Below are 15,745 nucleotides of genomic sequence, written 5' to 3' on the forward strand. Positions count from 1 at the left end.
TTCAACTTAAATTTTATGTGATCTACTTTATTATCTTCTTATAAGAGAAACAATAATATCATTACAGTTTGGTTTTTACATTGACAGAAAGACAAAACTGACAAATGTATGATTTGTGGCATCCAATTACTCACAATTGTTTAAGTTGTTTTTTGTCATGACAATTTGTAGTGAAATATAACAGAAAAGTGGATGAATAACAACAACAAAAAGCAAAATTCAGAACTTAGAGAAACACTCTGAAGAAAAGCACTCTGACGTTTTAGCAGGGATTATTAAATGTCATCCTCAAACTCCAAATACAGGCACTTGGTGACATCTAATAAAAGGATACTTGAAGGAGTAAAGGTAATACATATTTCAAGAAGTCTTTACCAATTGAGCCCTTGTAAGAACTCCACATTAATCAGTTCTTTCTCTTCTTTTCCCAAATGTTACATCAAATAAACACAGGCACTTCCTATATTCATTCTTAAAATATAATACAAGACAGTACTTTAAGTGTAAAAGATACTAATGCATTAAATGAAGGCATCATGCCACTAAATTTCTAAAATTTCTTACAGTTAATCTTTAAGGAGAGTCCTTCCCTCTAACAATTCTTCAGAATCTTGGCTTTAGCTGATGTGACCCAGTCTTGCAGACTCTAAAATAATATGATTCAAGCAATGGCACCCAAAGACCTGTAAAGATGTAAAACGCTTTTTCTTTCAACACTTCATGGAATTCGGGGATTGAATATACTGTCTAGGTCAGGAGACAGACGGTACAGAGGGAAATAGAAATCTTTCATTCATTGCTTCTGCAGTGGCTCTCTGGGTGTGGCACAGACTCCATCCAACACAGTCAAGTGAAATGAAGTTTAATAAACGACTCATGGAGAGGCAGTGACACCATAGCTCTAAAACTTTCTAGGATAATTAATTTTCTTCTACCCATTTAAAGCAACTATTGACATCATCAACACAGTGCTTAAGCATTCCTGGGGTGACATGGAGTAGAGATGAGTATTCTGGAGCTCCAGTTAAGAAAAGATGTGCATGAAAAACACCCGATTTTTCTATCGGGCACAAATAGTCACTTGTGTCCACTAACCCAAGGAGAATCAAGAGATTCTCCTTTATCAGACTCTGAACTATGTGCTTTCTAAATCCTGAGGCAGGCCCAGCACAGCGGAAATGTGTCACCTGAAAAAAGCCTGCAAAGAAAGGACTCCTTAACTCCCCTTCTTACTTTGCAGGTTAAGCGGTTCTTACTGCTAGTTCCCTGACTTTCAAAGAACAGCGTAAAGGCTCTATTTCGTTTTCATTTCTCAGTCCCCCACCTTGGTCGTTACCCTTCTTTGTTCTTTAAATTAACTTTTCCTTCCTTGGTCTCTTTCCTAGCCTGTTTCAGCCTCTCTGTGTTTCTTCTCCTCGCTGGTCCCGGACTCTTAGACTCCCCGGCGGCTGCCCTTTGCGCCTTTCCTCGTCCTTGCTCTCCCTGAGCCCCCTCATTTCATCCATCCCTTTCTCAGGCCCTCCAGATTCCCTGGGCTGTTTGTTGATGAGAAACATTTGCTGCAGCGCAGACCGGAGTCCTGTGCGCAGCCCAGTGGCAGAAGAGGGCGAGGCTGAGAGAAAGGCTGAGCTGGAGAGGGAGGCAGCCGATCCTCCCCAGAGCCTGCAAGAATGCGGCAGGGTGCCGGGAGCACCGGGAGGGACCAGTTCCCAGGGGCCCTGGTCGGGGCTTGAGGACCTGGCCCGCGGGTGGATTTCCAGCCTCACGTGGCCGAGGAACAGGGGCGCCTGGAAAGCAAAGAGTGGGACCCTGGGGGTGCCCACTCCCAGAGTGGAACCCCCCTGCCAAAGCGGGAAGGAGAGAGGCGGGAGCCGTGAAAGGGAAAAACCTGTCTCCACTGGTTGCGGAGCGTCGGAGAGCCTGGGGCGCTCCGGTGAGCAGCAAGGGGCGAAGCCCGCCGGGCGGTGGGCGAGGGACGTGCGGAGCTAGCGCTCCACGCCTGTGGAGGGGCCGCCGGGGGGCGCGACGCGCGGGGCGGCGGGGGCTCTAGGTGGCCGGTGGCAGACCCCAGCCGCGGAGCGCGCGGCGGCCGCGGCGCCAGTGTGTGTAGGTGTGTGTGTGTGTGTGTGTGTGTGTATGCGTGCGCGCGCGTGTGTGTGTAGGTGAGAAAGCGAGGGCCGAGCGTGAATGTGAGCTAGGCACAGATAGAGCGCATGTCTCATCCCTGCGAGCAGGCAGGAACCGCTCCACCACCATCTTTTGCATGTGCAATATTTGCAGCCGGACAGCAAACCTCTCCCAGGGCTATGGAGACTGCAGGAAAAATTTCGCAGCTCGGGATGGGTTGCTAAGGGAAGTCATAACCTTAAACAGTCCAAACCTCTTTCCGTTTTTTTTTTTTTTTTCCTGTTTGTTTTTAATTTTAGCGCCATAGTCCTCAATGCCTCTCTGAACGGCCTTTAGGAAGAGTGCGAGAGAAAGAGCGCGCGCCAGGGAGAGGAGAAAAGAAGATGAGGATTATTTGCAGACAGATTGTCTTGTTATTTTCTGGATTTTGGGGACTCGCCATGGGAGCCTTTCCGAGCAGCGTGCAAATAGGTAAGCTCAGATTCAGTGGGGTATGCATGTGGGTGGCTGTAGCAGATACCGAAAGTGAGTTAAATGAGTTGCTGATAAGCAATTTAAGGAACATTCCGCGTCTCCTTTCTCCTCTTTTCTCGTCCTTTCTTCCCTTTATAAGGACTGCCTGTTTGGTGCTGGTTCAGTTGAAACAGCACAGAGAGGTTCTCAGTCTATATTCCATCCATCCTCAGTCTCATGTCGCTGAAGTAGGATTGCAATAAGTTAGGATAAAATCTCCGTGGGGTTTGATTGCATTTTATCTAATATCTCTTTTCGTTTCTTTCTCTGGAGTATGAAGGGATGTAGAGTTTCCTTAAACAAAACAAAACCCATCCACTCTTCCTCCTGTGCTATAGGCAACAGCTTTCACTATTACAAGAAGACATTGCTTAGATTAAAAAAAAAAAAAAAAAAAAGAAAGAAAGAAAAAGAAAAGAAAAGAAAAAAAAAGAAAGAAGACATTTACACCCTGACCTACTTGTCTTTGCTTGCTACCAGTTAACTGATTCCAAAATTATATCCCTTTCCTGGAACCTTTTCTTCTTTTGTTTTCCTCTTGAATTTTTTGCCCTTAATCCTCCCTCTGGACTCTATTTCTGGGGACCCTATCCGTCCTGCCCTTGGCTTTTTTTTTTTTTTTTTTTTTTCTGTTCTCCCCTGTCTTTTGATGGGACGCAGCTATTGAATTCCTTCCAGCTAAGCCCAGCCTCACACTGCATCATTTCTCGTGGACAGTGCACAAAACGGGGCTAATTAGGCTGGGTCCAGGAACTTCACAAAAACAAAGTTCACGTCTCCCTTCTGATTTCCCTCTCACCTGCATGTCATCACAAACCTTCATTTCTGTATTTTAATGCAAATTGTCTTTTCTGCTCATCTGCATGCATCTTAGAAATGCCTGGAGCTGGCTTCTGTAGCAGTGTGCTGGGAATCATAGGAAGGGCAAGAGAGAGAAGGCAAAACACACTAAATGGTCTGTCTTAGAGGCCACTGTGATCATGACAGATTGGGACAGTAAAAAGCTGAGTTGTCCTAAAGACTGAAATACTAAACATACTCTTTAGAGACAAAGGGCAGTCTCCCAAGATGTGGCAGGGCTAGCTCCTTAATGTGTGTATTGGTGAATGGCCATGGATTTGACAGTGCTTAGTGCAGGTGTAATAATAGTTACAAGAGGAAACACTGAACGGGCTTTTTCTGCTGTTTTTGCTAGGTGGTCTCTTCATCCGAAACACAGATCAGGAGTACACTGCTTTTCGATTAGCAATTTTTCTTCATAACACCAGCCCCAATGCGTCAGAAGCTCCTTTTAATTTGGTACCTCATGTGGACAACATCGAGACCGCCAACAGCTTTGCCGTAACAAATGCTTGTAAGTAAAACATAAGTTGAAGATAAATGAGAAGAGAATTAAGACGGGGCAATAGAGTCCCTTTCCTCTGTATTATTACTGTTATTATATTTTAGAAAGACATTCAAGCTCTCCACAGTTTGCTGGTTATAGAGGAAATCAGAGTTACAGACAAGATTTAGTCTCCAGTATATTTGGCTGGTTTTTCCTTCTCTTCCTTCCTTCTTCCCTCCCTTCATCTCTCTCTCCCTCCTCCTTCTCCCTCCCTCCTTTTCTTTCTTTTCTTTTTCTTGAAATTACTTTCTCTTTTAACATTTCAGTATTATTCCTACAACATGCACATCAAGTTAGTGAAAATTGTACTCAGTCTTGTTTTTTTTTTTTTTTTTAAATTTATTTTCCTTTGGTTTGTATTTGCTTTTGACTTGAGTGAGCATACATCTTGCTTTTAAAGAAGACACATGCTCTCGTACACTGATAAAGGCAATGGAAGGTTTGCTAACAGTGAGAAAGTGGGAAGTGGTGGTGTGGAGGATGTATATTCCACTAGGTTGGTTGACACTGCAGATGATCTGGTGATGTCACTTGAGGCTGCCCTGCTCTTATATTCTGGATTGTAAATGTCTCTTGCTATCAGGTAATGTATATATCCTGTGGATATAACTCCATGGATTCTTACCTTGGTGGCAAATCATGTTAATCTCCAACCCACTGAATTCACATACTAACCCAGCTGAATCTATTATCCCTGCAATACAATAAAGATTTGGTGATCTTACCTAATGTTATAATTAAACAGTTTTTCAGAGCTCCCCTGTGAAAATACTGCATAACATAAAGTAAAAATGTAAGCAACTGTGTATTAATTTAAAAATCAATAAAATATGATCAATAGAGCATTTAGGTTACATTTTCACTCTTGAAGGAAATACATGTTTTCCATATCTCCTTATTTTTAGATGCTAATTTACTGCTTCTTAAAATTTTTGTGTTAAGATAATTGTTATAGATTACGTAAGACATGTAGAAATAGTTTCTATATAAAGTTTTGCACAATAATAATATTCAGTCTGCATTATATAATATTTTTAATATATCAGGCTGAGTATATTTTTATTTTGAAAGTACTCTTTCTAAGTACAAGAAACTGTATTTTGAACAAACAAGTGAATTTGAAAACAAAGAGTTTTTATGTGTTAGGAGGATATCTGTTTCATTTAATTCATATATATCTGTGATTAATTCATCTAACAAATAACATGATCATGTCTCCTTAATTTTAGGCACCTAATTAATACTTTATTTTTGAACTTCATTTCATAAGGAGGTTAAAGCATTTGAATTTTTTTTTTAATCTACATTGATTGTATTAATTTGCAGGAATGCTTTAGTTCCTTTGAGTACTATTTACTTTGAAAAATCACTTGTTTTATTTAGTAATAAGATAAATATTCATTATGAAGATAATTATATGGGAATTGTTTTTAAGCAGAAATGAACATAAATTAGAGCTAAGTTTATGAATAGCTATTTTTTTAAATGTCTTGTTAATATTTTTTGTTCCAAGTTTTGATAGAGATGTCAACATTTCAAATAGTTCTAGGTATAAAATATTTTCCTTAGTACATGAATGTTATCTGTTGATTTAAGTATTTTCCTTATATCTCTCTTGAGATTTTGGCAACAAAAACACTACTAAGTTTAAAAATAATTTATGACTCAAATATATCTGAAGGTACTTTGTCTACAGTAAATTGCTATTTAAATATATATTTTTATTATTTAATTTTGAAAGACTTTCATAAAAGTGGAACTATATTAGTTTTATTTTTCCAGATTAGGTTCTTAAGTATTCTAAAGTTTGTATTCTGGCTTCCAGCTTTATAAACTACAGTGATAATTCTTTCTTTTCTCCTTCCACATAATTTGTTAATCTCATTCAGGTTAATTTTAATTAGTATCATATTATTTATGTGATAAAAATGTTATATAGAATAAAATGTTAGTGACAAAGAACCTGTAAACATAAAAATTGATAAAAAACTGTACACAGCATGAAAAAGTAGAAATAGGTATAAAATATAGGTAGGATGCTGTTCTTTAACATATTAGAATTGAGAAAATTGAAGCTAAGAAAACAAAGTCTGCTTATTTTGATTCCAAGTGTAATGTAAATAGTTAGTGGTATCATGTTTTTCATAATCATTTGTAATTGACTTTGTGTACATGTTTAAAGTATTAAAATAAAAAGTTGTAAATAAGGGAAAAACATTTTCTAGTGAAGAAAGGAAAATTTTTTGACATATAAGTATGCCAAATGTCCTTATGAATATAAATAGGATTTGGGAAAAATCAATGATCAGAGAGTATGGGTTAGGTGATTGGTGTTTGTTAAATGAACTGACCAAGAGCCGAGCCTGTACACATGTGATTTTCCAGTCTAATCAAAGGTGAAACATAAGCAATAATTATGAGGCAACCTCATGTATCAAGCTCTATGCCTTTGGGTACACAAGGTAAAAATAGTGTTCTAGAGAATTAACATGAAATTATTCCTCATAGCGATATAGACTAGATTTTAAAATTTTTTATGTTGTATTAAATATAAATGTATAATATGTGTTCAACTAGGTTTATTTTAAATATGATTTTCCTAAAGTGAATCCTTGTAAAACTGCATAATCTAGTGTCTTTGTGAATGAGAACCACTGTATAGGATATATTTATTTTATGAAATATACACTTAAAAACTAAAAATAGCACACTAAGGAATAAAGAGTATTATTGGTCATCTACTGGCTAAATGTAATTTAAGGTCGATTCTTCTGTCTCAAAATTAAAGTTTAAAGAATATTTTGGACAATCTAAACATCCTGCATATGGAGTTGACATACTACATAAATATAAACCCCAATAAACTCAAAATTTGCACTGTTGGGATAAATCTCAAGTTTCTGAAGGAGAATCGGGTTTATTTTAGCTTGTAACTTTTTTTTTTTAAACAGCATTTGTGTAAGATTAAATTAAAATGTTGTTCTCTTTTTAAACTATCCCCATTGTTGAAAAATCATACTTTGCCTAGTATAAAACTGAAATTACAAGAAATACAGATAATATAGAATTATGGCATATTTAAATAACCAAGTATAGGTGTAATAGGTAGCCCAAGTAGTCAAATATCAAAATGTAATTAAAGATATACATTTATTTGCTATAATCTATTCAAAATATGGGCTTTGGAAAAATTGATATTAAAAAAAATAATTTGATGTGGACAGTTTTCTTTAACAAAATATTATGCATTTGACTCCAAATAGCTATCTTCACAAGCAAACATGCTAGTTAAATTGAGTATGTTCTCTGCAAAACATTTAAGACAACCTAAATTGAGGCTGTGTTCTTATATTTTTCTAATAGTTTATTAATAAAGATGTTTTTGTTTGGAGGATAATATATCTTAAATTTGGCCAAAGCAATAATAACCAAAATACTGATGTAGTCTATCATCAAGTTTTCTAAAAGATAAAAAAAAGAGAGAGATTGCAATTATCACTTTAGTTCAGTTATGTTTGAAATCCTGTAAAAGAGGCAGCCTCTTTACAGTAAAACACAGAGATGTTCAGTTACTCAAATGATTCTTTTAATTTCAAATGGGTAGTAGAAAATATATAATAAGAAACATTAAGTAGTTAGGTATTGTCACTTAGGTGAAATAGAATTTTTGTTGAACATTTCCAACTTTTTAAACTTGGATAGGAAAGACTAACTGGTTAATATTTTTGTTATAGTTTATTATTTATTTTTTAATGATTTGTTTATCTTACTCACCTTTTCTGTCTAAAATCTGTCTATTCAGTGGTTTGCAACATGACGGATTGGAAAGTTGTAAATCAAGAATAGAATGCATATTATACCTTAGTAATGATGAAAAAGTTGTTCTTTTTTAACTTAAATATTAATTCTATTTGTGAAGGGTTTGGTTATCAACCCTAAATATCCAAGTTGAGTGCTACTTGTAAAAGTAGGTTAGTGTGTAAAATATACTTGTTTAGCTAATCTAAATATGTTTTAAATGTGACAGTATATCCAGTAGGGTCTGCAGGCATTTTTGCTTATATACTATGGACTGAATTCAAACATGTTGAATTTAAGGGTGCTGAATAATAAGGTTTTTTGGCTTTAACAATATTTAAATATTATATATCTTTCTTTTCAGGAACATGCTACCCTAAAAAGGCATTCTAAAAGTATATATTGGACTGATATAATATTTTAAAAATGCTAAAATCAAAATTCTGATATTTTGACCTTCATAGTTGTTATAAGAAATATACTAGAATTGAATATCGTTTGACTTTTGATTGTTTTTAGGAAAATGAGTTACTGTAATTAAGTTTCCCTATTTTGAGTTGATAGCAAGCTTCTATGTTGATTTGAAATAATCACTTAGTTTTATAATATTATTTCCCCCTTTTATCTTAATTTTCCATCATGAGATTGATGACAAAGATGAGTCATATTCCTGTGGCTTGGACCTTTCTTAAATGATGCACAATTTGCATTGATGTATTTCAAAATTGTCACAGGATTAAACTTCCATAAACCCATTTGAAAAAATTCTCTTTACTTTTTTTCTTATGAATTCTCCCAAGAGGTGTTTATTTCTCAAAGAGGAACAATTTTTACTTTCTGACTTTAAGAATTATGTATATATCTTATTAACAGAATTTTACTAGTGTTCAGGAATTTAAAATGAAGAATAAATTCCATATACCTTACATTTTATTATAACACAGGTTTTATACTGTTTTTGTGTACATGATTTTATTTGACCTCAACTAATCTTGGAGTGAGCCTGTCTGAGAAGATAGCCATTATTTTTAGGTAAGCCAGATTCGGCTGAAGGAAATCTCTTGATTTGCCAAAGACCATGTAGCTAATAAGTCACAGAGTTTAGGTTTGAACCCAGTTGTTCTAGTCACTAACCTAGCACTTTAACCAGGAGACCATGGATGTGAAAAATACATCTGTACTGAGATTACTTGAATCAAGAAATAAAATAACTGTCTTTTTTTCTAATTGTATTGTAATATTTTTAAGAAAATAGGGCAAGACATTTCTGGGCAACTTATTCATTAATCAGATGACAGTGAGTGATGCAGCAAAGACTGAAGTCATATTTTGTAATGAATCTGCCCATTCACTCACTAGATTAGATAATAAACATAGTCACTTATTCATTAAACATGTTTATCAAGGACAACTGTATTTAAGACACTCTACTAGAAATGAAGATTGATATTTAGTCACTAAATCATATCTGACTCTTTTACAACCCCATGGACTGTAGCCCACCAGGCTACTCTGTTCATGGAATTTCCCAGGCAAGAATACTGGAGTGGGTTGCCATTTCCTTCTCCAGGGATTGTCCTGATCCAGAGATCCAATTCGTGTCTCCTGCATTGAAGGCAAATTCTTTACCACTAAGCCACCTGGGAAGCCCAGAAATGAGGATACTGAAAATTATGAGTAGTTGTTGCCCTCAAGGAGCAGTAGGAAATATATACAAGCCAATTATCACAGTTCAGTAAGACAAAGTATTATGACAGAGAAATAGAGTGCTGTGACAGAGATTAGCACAGGAAGGAACATCAAACTTGGCATGCTGCCCTATGGGAGTTATTACCTGATCTGGGCTTTAAGGCGCTAGTTATTTGAAATGTAGACAGAAAGGAAGGCACCCCTCGCCAAAGTAGCAGCACATGACCAGGCATCAAGGGATGGTGAGGCCGGGTGTGACTGAACCACTGCATGTGCTTTAGTCTGACTGTAGTACTGAGTGTGAGGGGAAGGAGAGGTATGCTAAGGGGCGAAGCTTTGTAGATCCACACATGGGCTTGTAGCTCTTGTAAGGAAACTCTTTTGAATAAAAGCGGGACCCGTAAATGATTTAACACAACAGTGGCATAATCAGATTTATGTTTTATAAATAACAGGATGATTTCAAGAAGGAAAATGTACCAGAAGTGGGGGAAATGGGAAGGAAAAAACAGTTGTCTTGAAGTAATACAACTTAGGATGGTAAGTTCTTGAATAAAAGTGGAAGCTCTTAGACAAGAGCAAAGTAAATAGATCCATACAGAACTGTTGACAGAACGTAGTGATGGATTGGATGTCTGTGTAGGCTGGTGAAAAGAAGTATGGTAAGAATTAAAGATGATTTCTTCAATTTTTAGTTTTGACAAATTATCAAAACCAAACTCGGAAGGGGCACACCAAAGAAGGAGCAGATTTAAATGAGGAAGATGAGTTTAGTGTGGATATATGGATAAGGAGGCATTTAAAAGACATTTAAATGCAATAAGAGTTTTGGACATATGTATCTGGAGCTCTTGGGCTCAGTCTGAACTGAAGAGAGACACTGAATAATGACTGAAACCATGGATGTGGATGATATCATCCAGAGAGAGCAAAAGCAGTGAAAAGAATGCTGAGGACAAAATCCCAGGAAATACCAGTATTTCAGGGACAAGGAGAGAAAGGGAAACTGAAGGAAATGGGTCAGAGTTCAGAGGAAAGTGAGGTAAGAATAATTCATGGGAGCCAAGAGATAGGAAGAATTTCAAGTAAATAGTGATCTTTGCCGAATTTTAATAACAAGTTGCAAGGGTAATTGATCCTTAACATCAGTCTTTTCTTCTCTTTTCTTTAGTGTTCTTTTATATTTTGACTAGAAAAAAAAAAGCAGCCTTTATTAATCCCACATAGATTCTGTTAATGCGTACTCTTTGTGTATAGTGGCCTAGAATATTCTTATAATTAGTGATAGGGATAATCTTTTCTGGACTTTTGATCCAGATGGGCTTGGATTTGCAACCTGATAGTGGGCCAGTTACTTGCACTTTTAAGTCTCAGTTTCTTCATTCGTTAACAAAAGACACATGTATTTTATGATATTAGAAAAGTGCTTGGAAAATATTTAGCCTATAATTATAACTCAATTAAATTTAGCTGTATTACATTTTCTGTGTCACATAGAACATTTATTTCTGAATCAGTGCAAAAATTTCAAGTTTATATTTTCTGTTTATATTTTGAAAAGTAATTTGTGTTTTGAATAAATATATTTTATTTGTATTTCATGGGAATTTGTGACCTCTAACTTAACTGTTAATTTTAATTTATACACAAATCTAAATGCATATTTGTCTAAACTATTTCTAAGTCCTACAAGAGGATAACTTTGTTGGGAATCTGTGGACCATTTGGAGAAAGAATTGGTTCATGAATGGATTAAAGGGATTAATGGATTCTCCTAATTGTATGCAACTATGTGTTCTTGAGTGTGGCATGTGTGTATGCATGTATGTGTGTGTAAACAGAGAGACAGTCTAAATTTTTGAATAGCGTATCAATGAATTTCAGTCACTCACACACACACACATACACACACACACACACACACACACGGCCCACAGCCCTAAAGGAGTTATACATAGATTAGATAAACAGTACTCCATTCCCTATCTTCTTCATTTCAAAAGCCAGTTGGATTTTCTTTTTTAAACTAACCAAGAATTTTTCCATAAACGTAGTCTCCGATAGCTTCTTCCTCATCACAGAAAATAATCAATGTGTCCTAGCTGGGAAAATGCTTGGTTTGGAATTCTGCCTATTAAACTATCATCGTATTATTTTTATTTCTTGTCTTGACTATCAAAAGCACTACACATTCCACATCAACTCCTTCTATTTTTATCATGACTTGCCTTTTCCCTTAACCATCACCACTCCTGCAACAGTGTTCTTGAAGGTCATCAGTGATTTACTGATTAGTAAATTCCATTGTTCCTTAGTCAAAGTCTTTTAATAATTTGCAGAATTTGAAATAGCTGTTTTTTAAACTCATTTCTCCTTGATAATATAATTAGCTAGTGATTATATGCCAAGGGTCTGTATTAATTACTTATATTCTTATACAACTGTAAGAAACAGGCATCACTATTATTTTCATTTTATATATGGAAAAACTAAAGATTTGTAGTTAAGAAAATTTGCCTAACCACAAAGTATTCAGGGCATCAGATCCTGAATATGTGCCTCCCATTCACACTAAAGTGTCCTGATTAGTATAGTATATATAAGATAGCCATCACTCTGTGTGACAGTGGTTAGCTAACTCCAAATTTGAATAGAAAGATGTTTCCCTCAAAGTTACTTCTTTCACATTTTCCATTTACCCGGTGAATAAAATGCCACTCGGAGAAGGCAATGGCAACCCACTCTAGTACTCTTGCCTGGAAAATCCCATGGTTGGAGGAGCCTGGTAGGCTGCAGTCCATGGGGTTGCTAAGAGTCGGACACGACTGAGCAACTTCACTTTCACTTTCATGCGTTGGAGAAGTAAATGGCAACCCACTCCAGTGTTCTTTCCTGGAGAATCCCAGGCATGGGGGAGCCTGGTGGGCTGCCGTCTATGTGGTCGCACAGAGTTGGACACAACTGAAGTGACTTAGCAGCAGCAGCAAAATGCCACCAGGTGTAAAAATAAATAAATTCCACCAGATTTTAAAATTAATAAATGAGTCTTTATATCCTGCACAAACATTGGATACTTCATTATTTGGTCAACCTACATAATCTTTATAGGAATGTTATTTGATGACTAGTGGTCAGAGAGTTCATTTCATGTTTTCCCTTACATGTTTTTGGATTCCAATAAACATAATGAGGAATCTCTTAAAGATCATTGACCTAAGTCAAAATTGCTGCCGTCTTCATAGTGTCCTTACTTGCCTCTAATTTAATAAAACTACTAGAGTCATAAATAAAAAGTTCAATGTTATCTTAAAAGTGAAAGGCAAAAAAAACTGTGATGTAATACGTTTCTTTGAACAAGCCATTATACTTCTCCAGCAAAAATTACACCTAAGCTATAACCATTGTTTGCTTATTTTTGCTTATATCCTTATTTTTATAAAAGCAATTCCTCATTGTTGCTGCTGTTCAATCACTCAGTCTCTTTGCAACCCCATGGACTGCATCACACCAGGTTTCCCTATCTTTCACCATCTCCCAGAGCTCGCTCAAACTCACGGCCATTGAGTCAGTGATGCCATCCAACCGTCTCATCCTCTGTCGTCCCCTTCTCCTCCTGCCTTTAATTGTTCCCAGCATGGTGGCCAAAATATTGGAACTTCAGCTTCAGCATCAGTCCTTCCAATAAATATTCAGGACTGATTTCTTTTAGAATGGACTGGTTTGATCTCCACACTGTCCAAGGGATTCTCAAGGGTCTTCTCCAACACTACAGTTCAAAAGCATCAATTTTTCAGCATTCAGCCTTCTTTATGTCCAAATCTTATATCCATATATGACTACTGGAAAAATCATAGCTTTTACTATATGGGCCTTTGTCAGTAAAGTGATGTCTCTGCTTTTTAATATGTTGCCTAGGTTTGTCATAGCTTTTATTCCAAGGAGCAAGCATCTTTTAATTTCATAGCTACAGTCACCATCTGCAGTGATTTTTGGAGTTCAAGAAAATAAAGTCTGTCACTGATTCCATTGTTTCCCCATCTATTTGCCATGCAATAATGTGACCAAATGCCGTGATCTTCGTTTTTTGAATGTTGACTTTTAAGCCAGCTTTTTCACTCTCCTCTTTCACCTTCATCAAGAGGTTCTTTAGTTCCTATTCACTTTCTGCCATAAGGGTGATGTCATTTGCATATCTGAGTTTATTGATATTTGTCAAAGCAGTCTTGATTCCATCCTGTGCTTCATCCAGCCCAGCATGCTCATGGGTAACTTTCTCATCAGTAACTTTATATATATATATATATATATATATATATATATATATATATATATACACATACATATATACACACACACACACATATATACATACATTACATATTGTTTTCATTCCATTCTCATATGTTTATCTTTTTAAACTGACCCATGAAAATTTCAAGTGATTTAGAAATCTTAAGAGCCAAAATATTATTACAGTCTCACCACTAAGGGGTAATCACAGTAAATAGATCTTTCTGGACTTTTCTTTTTATGTGTATAGACCTAAAGTGAGCAGTAGAAAACTATAAACATAAAATACCTATATATATATAACTTTTTAATAACAATATTAATCTATAAATGTATTTTATTAATGTTTTATTTCATGAAAAGTTTTCTCTCAGTATATAAGACCTATCTTATTTTCTTTTACTGCTATGTAATGCCATTGTGCAAAGTTGCTATTAAATGTAGTCAGTGGCTTCTGGATCAACATTTATGTTGTTTCCCGTTTTTTATGTTACAAACAGAATAGCAGTAAAGCTATCTGAGTACCTGTGTGAATATTCCCATAGGATTAATTCCTGGAAATTAAATTACTATATCGAACAATGTGTATTTTTGCTTTTAGTCCATATTGTTAATGTCCTTTCCTCAAAAAGTATTATTTACATTTACAGCAACCAAGATGTAAGAATAATTGGTTTTCTACAACCTGCTAACACTAATTATTATCAGTTTCTTGAATCTTCACCTGTCCTAATGTGTGAAGTTTAGTTCAGTTCAGATCAGTCACTCAGTCATGTCCAACTCTTTGGGACCCCATGGACTGCAACATGCAGGATTCCCTGTCCATCACCAACTCCTGGAGCTTGTTCAGACTCATGTCCATCAAGTCAGTAATGCCAACCAGCCATCTCATTTTCTGGCATCCCCTTCTCCTCCTGCCTTCCATCATTCCCAGCATCAGGCTCTTCTCTAATGAATCAGTTATTTGCATCATGTGGCCAAAATACTGGAGCTTCAGTTTCAGCATCAGTCCTTCCAATGAATATTCAGGACTGATTTCTTTAGGATTGACTGGTTTGATCTCCTTGCAGTCCAAGTTACTCTCAAGAGTCTTCTCTAGCACCACAGTTCAAAAGCAGCAATTCTCCAGCTTTCTTAATGGTTCAGATCTCACATCAACACATGACTACTGAAAAAAAAACATAGCTTTGACTAGACAGAACTTTGTTAGTAAAGTAATGTCTCTGTTTTTTTAATATGCTGTCTAGGTTGGTCATAGCTTTTCTTCCAAGGAGCAAGCATCTTTTAATTTCATGGCTGCAGTCACCATCTGCAGTGATTTTGGAGTTCAAGAAAAAAAAGTCTGTCACTGTTTCCATTGTTTCCCCATCTATTTGCCATGAAGTGATGGAACCGGATGCCAAGATCTTAGTTTTCTGAATTTTGAGTTTTAAGCCAGCTTTTTCACTCTTCTCTTTCACTTTCATCTAGAGGCTCTTTAGTTCCTCCTCACTTTCTGCCATGGGGATGGTGTCATCTCCATATCTGAGGTTATTGATATTTCTCCCAGAAATCTTGATGCCAGCTTGTGCTTCATCCAGCCCGGCATTTCACATGATGTAGTCTGCAAATAAGTTAAATTAGCAGGTGACAATATGCAGCCTGGACATACTCCTTTCTCAATTTGGAACCAGTCCATTTTCCCATGTCTACAGTACTGAGGAAACAGACTCTTGGAGGGCAGAAATAAAACTTTGTTCGAACCAGGATCCAGGAGGAAGGAGCAGTGTCCCCACAAAAGACTGAGCCCAACTTGCCTATGAGTGTGCAGGAGTCTCAGATGGAGGCATAGTTCAACAGTGGCCTGCTGTGGCGTCAGGGACACTGAATATCATAGAGTGGGCATAAGTCCTCAGGCCAAACAACAGGGAAGGAACACAGCCCAGCCCATCAACAGAAAAT

General features: G+C 36.5%; 1 protein-coding gene across 5 annotated transcripts in view; it reads left to right on the plus strand.

Annotated features, from left to right (window-relative positions):
• The first annotated feature begins 1,562 nt into the window (after positions 1-1,562).
• GRIA4 (glutamate ionotropic receptor AMPA type subunit 4) overlaps positions 1,563-15,745 on the plus strand; it is a 673,155-nt gene continuing 658,972 nt past the window's right edge. The window contains exons 1-3 of one of the 5 annotated variants that reach the window (XM_025267033.3): positions 1,563-1,933; positions 2,427-2,598; positions 3,836-3,994. In XM_025267033.3, coding sequence (XP_025122818.2) covers positions 2,511-2,598; positions 3,836-3,994 — 247 coding nt within the window. In that variant the 5' untranslated portion in view covers positions 1,563-1,933; positions 2,427-2,510. Of the gene's footprint in view, positions 1,934-2,142; positions 2,599-3,835; positions 3,995-15,745 lie in introns of those variants that run through there. The other 4 variants (XM_025267032.3, XM_025267031.3, XM_025267030.3 and 1 more) reach the window with 4 other exon arrangements.

Source organism: Bubalus bubalis, chromosome 16, assembly GCF_019923935.1.
Source record: "Bubalus bubalis isolate 160015118507 breed Murrah chromosome 16, NDDB_SH_1, whole genome shotgun sequence".
NCBI lineage: Eukaryota > Metazoa > Chordata > Mammalia > Artiodactyla > Bovidae > Bubalus > Bubalus bubalis.